The 7,416-nt window shown below is 32.3% G+C and overlaps 1 protein-coding gene across 1 annotated transcript; it reads left to right on the top strand.

The window, feature by feature from the left end:
- Positions 1 to 5,155: 5,155 nt before the first annotated feature.
- OCT59_012322 (uncharacterized protein) lies at positions 5,156 to 5,470 on the top strand (the record flags this gene model as incomplete). The annotated part of the gene is made up of 1 exon (XM_066134373.1): positions 5,156 to 5,470. One exon carries the CDS (start codon positions 5,156 to 5,158, stop codon positions 5,468 to 5,470), a length of 315 nt encoding a protein of 104 aa, XP_065989643.1.
- Positions 5,471 to 7,416: the final 1,946 nt, after the last annotated feature.

Below are 7,416 nucleotides of genomic sequence, written 5' to 3'. Positions count from 1 at the left end.
GATTTATACGCCCCAATTTTGTACCGAAAAGTAACTTATTTTGGATTAGATGATTTAGAAGAAAAAAAATTTTTTTTTTATTGCCTTCCATTAAGAAGGTCTGAAGAATATTCGGTTTATTTACTGTGCTACACGGCTACACCAGTGTCGATATGTAACTGGATCAATTCCAAGTAATTAGTTTCTATACAGAAATTCTTAGTGTAACATGAGTAAATTATAAATTGCAAATTGTAACAATTTCCTTTTTCTTTAACTTTTTCGAAAATTTTTTTGTTAACAGTGGCTATTAAAAATGGGCCAAAATTGGTCGCTGCTTAAATCAAAATTTGTAGCGTAGTGATTAAATTGTCGTTGTACTGCAAAATGGTTTAAATTTTAACAGAAAAATAAAAAAAAAAACATATATTATTATATATACAAATCGTAAATTACTCGTAAAATAAATAAGAACTTTAAACTTTCGACAAAAACGAATACTCGATTCCGGCCCATACTTTCATTACTTCATTACAAACCACTGAATTACAATCTCCGGAAATTTTCAATGGCTTCCGTACGTACTGTAAATACAGTACACAATTTCAATTTTTTCGAATTTAAAGTTTACATATTAAATTGAGAAAAATAAAGTACTGGTAGCCTATTGATTTTTTTCCCTTCCATGTATTTTTTTTAAAAAAATTTTATGCAAATAGATAAACTCATTTTTTATAAGCTTTATTATCGTATATGTCATTTAAAAATCTTATTGTAAGATGTTTAATAAAAGTTAAAAAGAAAAAAAATTCGATATAAATTATTTAAAGAGCACACTTTTTTATTATGATCTACACTCTACAAACTCGCTAAAACGTATTTATTGTGCGGTACCGATTTTAGCATAAAAAAAAAAATCCGGTATACCGAATGTTACTAATTAAATCCCGCTGTGTACGAAAATTTAAAAATATTTTCGTACAATTTAAATTTCGTACGAACAACCTTGAATTTTCGTACACTTATGAGTTTGCCGACCAAAATTAAGGTTTATTTCAAACCCAGAGTACAATAAAGGAACTTTTCGAGTTAAGTGTGATAATGGAAAAATAACTACTGCCCAAGGGAATGAAAAGCAAAAATAATGGAAGAGAAAGAATAATAATAAAAATAACTTTAAAAAACTTAGAAAAAAGACAAATCATTTCTTTGGTCGAGAAAGAAAATGTTGACTGATTATTTTTTATTGCCAAAAAATACAGTAAAAGTCTTTTTTCAAATTTGATCACATGTTGTTACAATGTAAATTATTAGTACGTTAAAGAGTGCGGAAAAAATGAAATTTTTTTTTGAGCGTCCGTACTAATAAGTTGTATTACCGCACTGTACTAAACTACTAATTTACTAAAATTTTTATAAGGAATTACTAACTGTTATTGTTTAAAAAAAGGGGTGCAGACTGCATACCCGTAATGTGTGACGTGTGACAGGCTACGCCGAAAATGTTTCAGATAAAGAATATTGTGCTCATAAAGCGATACGAAGTTTCATTGGTTAGATTACCAGATCTGTTGGTACAGTCTGCGCCACATCATCGGCCTGGCCCGCATACCCATTCTATTCATCTAATGCACCATTTGAATTTTTTATGTTGACACTCCATCCTTTCTTGAAGTAGGATTTTCTTCAAGTTTTTCAGTATCATCAGGAAAGAAAATGAAATCACGTCTAATTTTTAATGTATCACTATTAGAAGGAGTACGAGAAGTAGGACGGAGTTGTTATTATTACGTTTATTGTTATCCCTATTTTTGCTAAAGATTCCCGATAGAGAACGAACCAACCCTCAGAATTTATGATTTCTCTTTTTTCCTTCAACATCCTTCTTAGGATTAAACATACTTAAAACTGTGACGTTTGTTACGTTTAGAAGACTACTTTATTATCCTCAAAACTGATTTTTTTCATCTCATTAACAAAAGAAAAGTCGAAGAGGAATAATTATCCTTTGAAGTTTCAGAATGCCATCAACTTCTTCTTAATCATTATTATTAACATTAGTTTCATAAGTTGTCATACTTTTTAGAAAAAATTAATAGAAAAAACAAGAAAGAGAGAATACTCTTATCTATTATTTGTTTTGTTTTGTTGTTTTATTTTGGTTCAAAGAACAGAGAAAATTAAAGACATAGAAGGTATGATGATAAAAGAAAATTTTACGAAATTAGTAAGAAGAAATATGGAGTTATAAGGTTTTTATATTAATAATGAAGGATGAAATAAATATGATTAAAATATTTACTTGATGAAATATGAAAGAGCAGAATTAATGATATTAGGCAAAAGAATTAAAGTAATAAATGAAATATGTGTGGAGGAAAAGGAGTTGTTTGATGAATGATTAAATTTTTATGCAGATGCTTCGTTAAAAAATAATAATAGAGGAATAGGGTGGGTGAGAATAGATAAAAAAGGAAAGATAATAAAAAATTTAATATTAAAATTGTAAATAATGTGGACGTATACGAATTAGAATCTTAAACAAATGTATCTATCTGTGTCTCTTTACACGCTGTCCCTGAATTCATATGTACCGATTTTCAGTTGAATGATAGATTTTTATTGTCCTGCTGGCGTTAGCTTAGTTTGTGCTATCTTGTAATACAATATATGTGGGTCAAGAAGAAAGCATTATCCACCTTAATTAATACACCTGACCCTAAAAAATTTCATGACTTCTGGCGACAGCTTACTTCATTTTCGTGTTCAATAATGGACAGGAACTTAATTTTTCTACTATCGGACCTTCAAGCGCGTATTTTAAGCAGAAAAAAAGGTAAAAAAAAAACCCGTACAGCTTATTTTCGGAGTAATAGATAACTTAATTTTCCTATTTCGGAATGATATGACTGATTATTCTACTAAACAGATAGCTTAATTATCCTAGTACAACTTATTTTCGGAGTGACAGGATTGATTCATCAATAGCTTAATTTACCGATTAGGATTTCTCAGCGCGTGTATAGCTTATTTTTTTACCATTGGATTTCGGAGTATATTTTTAATGATGCGTTTAAGTAAAAATAAACTTTATCGCGCATTTTTGTGTTTAAGCAAAGGTGAATATAAATAGCTTCACTTTTTCTTTCGGTTTTTTTTTGTCTTCCTATCTATTATTTTTTATTTTTTTATTCAACTGAACTTTATTAATATGTTGACTGAAAAAATCAAAAAAAAACTTCTATATACTGAGTACTGGGAGACTCCCTATGAAAAGTGGGGAGTTGATACATGGGACTCGTTTTTCTACGAGAAATATTCGGGGTCAAAGCGGAAGTCGCGTAGTGCTCTGGCAGTCGAACTGAAAGTGTTGAATAAACATTTAAAACCCGGGAGAGAAAAAGAGAAGGTGTCGATATTGAAACATAACTTGAAGGTTAGTATTTTACACGTTCTCGGGCGTGAAGATGCTAACGAGCATAGTAAGTGTGCTACGCCCTGTATTCTGCGGCTATGGGGAATAACGTCTAGTCGTCTAGACTTGAGTACTGTAATGATGTGACTTACCGTTACTTGCCTAGTGAATTTATTAATTGTGTGGCGTAGTATTATATTTAGTTTGTGTAAATTTTTATAGTATTTTTATTTACTATGGTCCGGAATGACGTTAAACAATCATATTGTGCTAAAGGATCATATAATAAACTCCGGGATCATGAGTATAAACTGATCCATATGTAATGTTTAGTATTACATAGTTCTTGGGAATATATTTTATATTTAATCATAAGAACCAATGAGATATTAATTATTAGGCTTATGTGAAGATCATTACGATTTATTATGATTATCAGAATCAATGGAGAATTGTACAACTTAATTAATTATAAAAGGAAGCTACAATTGATCAAGTAAAAAGGAGAATGATTAATTATTATATTTTACCTTTAGAATAGATAATTTCGATTCTTTTTGCCTTTTTCTTATGATGAAAAAGAGCCACATTAATTAATTTAATGGTATTATTTAAAGGGTTATAACATGGAGAAATTATTGCATTTTAATTTTTAGAATTTAATTTTATATTAGTTATTAAGCCAAGTATTGTTAAATTATATTATTATTATTTTATATTATTAATAAGTATCATTTTGTTAATATTCAAGGTGGCAACATGGTTTACCATGGGCTTGAGCATTACAGTACCTGGTCTCATCGCTACGACGTGCACATCTTACTATGAAGTTCTTCTGCTAATTCTGGCAGAGGAGGAATCGGTTATGTGCCTCCCTTATGTTAAGGATCTTTATTCCCAATCAGCCTAATTATTTGTAGTGAAGAAGAAGGAAAAGGGGAATGTCTCTTACTGTTGGTAAATTTCAATTTTTTGTCTTTCTCTGTCATATTTGCCAATAATACCCCACATACTTACTAAATCTTGTGCTTTTCTTTCCTACTTTTTATCGTTAAACCCGCCTAAAAAACACATTCACATTATTGTAGCGCAACCCGTTGCTGGTAAGTGAGCCGTAATAAATTTTGGTCAACGTAGAATAAGCTTGTTTCATTTCCTCTCTTGACTATGTCATATTTGCTACACTGATTCGTATCTCCACCAGAATCCATCATAACCAGACAAGAGATGGAGTTGATGAATAAAATAGCGGAATTAGAGAGGCTACTCAGAAAGCCCATATATGGTATGTTGGCTGTGTTGAGGAGAGTTTGAAATTAAAATTATACTAAGCTAGTTATTGTGATTGTAGAATTCGATGTCATAGTGAATCCGAAACGCACAAAGGCATTCAAATGGGTTGCAAATATAGATCAAGTGACCCTTGGAGATCTTAGGGAATCTATATTTGCCATGCATCAACTCCCAGAACTTGAGAAGGATGATCCAACATTTACCTTTGAATGCAATGGTGACAAATACTCCCCTCAAAGCGACTTAGAGCTTCGAAATATTCTCCAGTTATTTGTGGCAAAAAGTAGCCTCAAATTCACTGTATTCATAGAGACATCTTTATCCTTTTCTCTTTGGACCTTTCCAAAAGTATGTCAGCTCTATTGGTTTAGTGAATATGGTGATCCATAATTATCCGTGTTTCCTATTTTTACTTGTGAATGTGTACAATTGAATGATGAAAAGCCACAAGTAATAATCAAGCATCTTATGGCTGACTTTAATTTCCGACTTAAGGCTATCCCTATCGGAAATGAAGCATCAAAAAGTCAGTATGTTTGTGCATACCTTGTAGCCGTTACCAATCTTTTTGAGTATAAGTTCAAAGTTCGTCCAGGAAAGAATGTCTCAGGTCCAAATGGTCATGGACCTGTAGATTTTGCTTTAGTTCTAGTCCGGGCTTCTAGGATAATTAGTATTACCGAAGTCAAAGATAAAGATTTTCTACAAGGCATTGCTCAGAATTCAGTGCAGTGTGAATCAGCTGCTTTGTCAAATTATAAGAAAAAGTCTTTGGTATCATAACTGATTCCGAGAGGTGGTTTTTTTTGTAGTGTTCATTGGATGACGAAGTAAAACCTGAGTTTAAACTATCAAAACCGGTGGTCATTGTATATGGGGATGAAGATATGGAGTACCGGGTAAAAAGGTCCTTGGTCATATTGCGTGGTTGCTGGAGGAGGCACAAAGGCTAGATGAGACAGATTAGAATGTGTACATTAGTAATTATTGTTTCACAACACGGTTTATTTTTGTATAATAATTGATGTGTTGAACCGGAAAAATAAAAAATATATATATACCCTACTGTATCATATATAATATTCTAGTGATTACGTGGTGATCGTTACATTGATTGACTTTTTTATAACTGTGTAAGAAAAATTTCGACTGTGAGTTTACATAAAGTTAATAGACATTTTTTCGTCAAGAATTTCGAGTGCTATAATATAATTAGCATCAATGAAGTCAAACAATATAAAAATCTGGTGGAGCTTTATTAAGGTTAATGATGACATTGCGTGTACGGCTGCAATTCAAAGTATATTGGGTCACTATTTAATCAAATCCCTCTCAAAATTTGTATAATTCAAGCCGGAAGCGTTATTGAAAAGGAAATGGATGTAGCGATGTATTTTCGCAAATCTTATTTTATGTATCAGTCAAGACGTTCTTTATTTTACAAATAATAAAGCATCGTTGTTTCTGTGAGTCACGTGTAATGATGCGTACAAAATCATGTGCAATTACTCGACCTGTCTGTGCGACATGAAACCATATATTAACGCTTGCTTTCCCCAGAGTTTTCCCAAAAGTAAATCTTTTATTTTACAACTGTATCACTCCGGATGTAACACTATTTTTTATCCGAGCCAAATATTCCTATAAAAACGCAACGTTAAATCAAATATTGTCGATACACCAGTTTCTACTTCCGCTACTGCTACTGGAAATGACTCGCTCACGCTGCGGAAGAAATTAAAAAATATAAAACGGAGGCTCTTATCGAATATTTACGGAAAGAAGAGGACTTAGGTCTTGACGACGATGACTTTTAGATAAATCGCAAACAAAAGGTTAACGACCGTGCCTTCCTCAATTCCTATAAAAAATTTTATCCGTTATTTCTGTAACAACTCCGTAAAAATGAGCCTTTCACAAATCTATTCACGGAAAATGTAAATAATTCGATAATTCCATGATATAAGGTTATTAATTCCGGAAATATGAGCCTTTTACGGAAAAAAGATGGAATATAAAAAAGGATTGACTTTTTATACAGGGAATATAACCGAATAAAAACTCAGAAGCTATGGAAGTGGACCTGCATCAAATATTGCGTCTTCGCTAAGGAGCGTAAGGAGAAAAATTAAAAGCGTTCTCGTCATACCGAAGTTTGAGTGAGGTATTAGCGAAATACGATATTGACTCTAGTGGGACAGTCACCATCCACTATTTTCTTTATAAACCTATGAAATTGAAGACTCCGACAAGCACTTCGAGCATTGCATGGCGGAAATTTTAGTCAGGTTAAAAAATTACGGGACTTTGGTTGTGGATAGCTTGGAAGCCATGCGCAATGAGCACATCGTGACAATTCTTCACACCACGATCAATATTACTAGGGATGATACAGGGAAAAAACTCAGCATGAGACCTGAGTACGAAGTAATAAGTGAGAATGCTGATTATGCAATCAAGGTATTGTGGTATTTTTTCCGGGACCGCACTGTCTCGAAAATTTCTTGGCATTTTTTTTCTTTACATCATCTGGGTATATCGTACTAACATCATAGCTTTAATTCCAGGAAACAGAGAATCTTATTTGCATTACAGAGGACAAACCACAGCGGAATGTAGTCGAGGGCTTCGCTCAGAATATCAAGCAACTTGAGAGTTTGTTCCAAATGAATAAGAGAAAACGAAAGCGAGAGGATGGTGATGATTTCGATTATCTATATGTTGTTGTC

This window comes from Rhizophagus irregularis, chromosome 2, assembly GCF_026210795.1.
Source record: "Rhizophagus irregularis chromosome 2, complete sequence".
In the NCBI taxonomy this organism is placed as follows: Eukaryota; Fungi; Glomeromycota; class Glomeromycetes; order Glomerales; family Glomeraceae; genus Rhizophagus; species Rhizophagus irregularis.
This window is presented reverse-complemented; position numbering and strand designations above follow the sequence as displayed.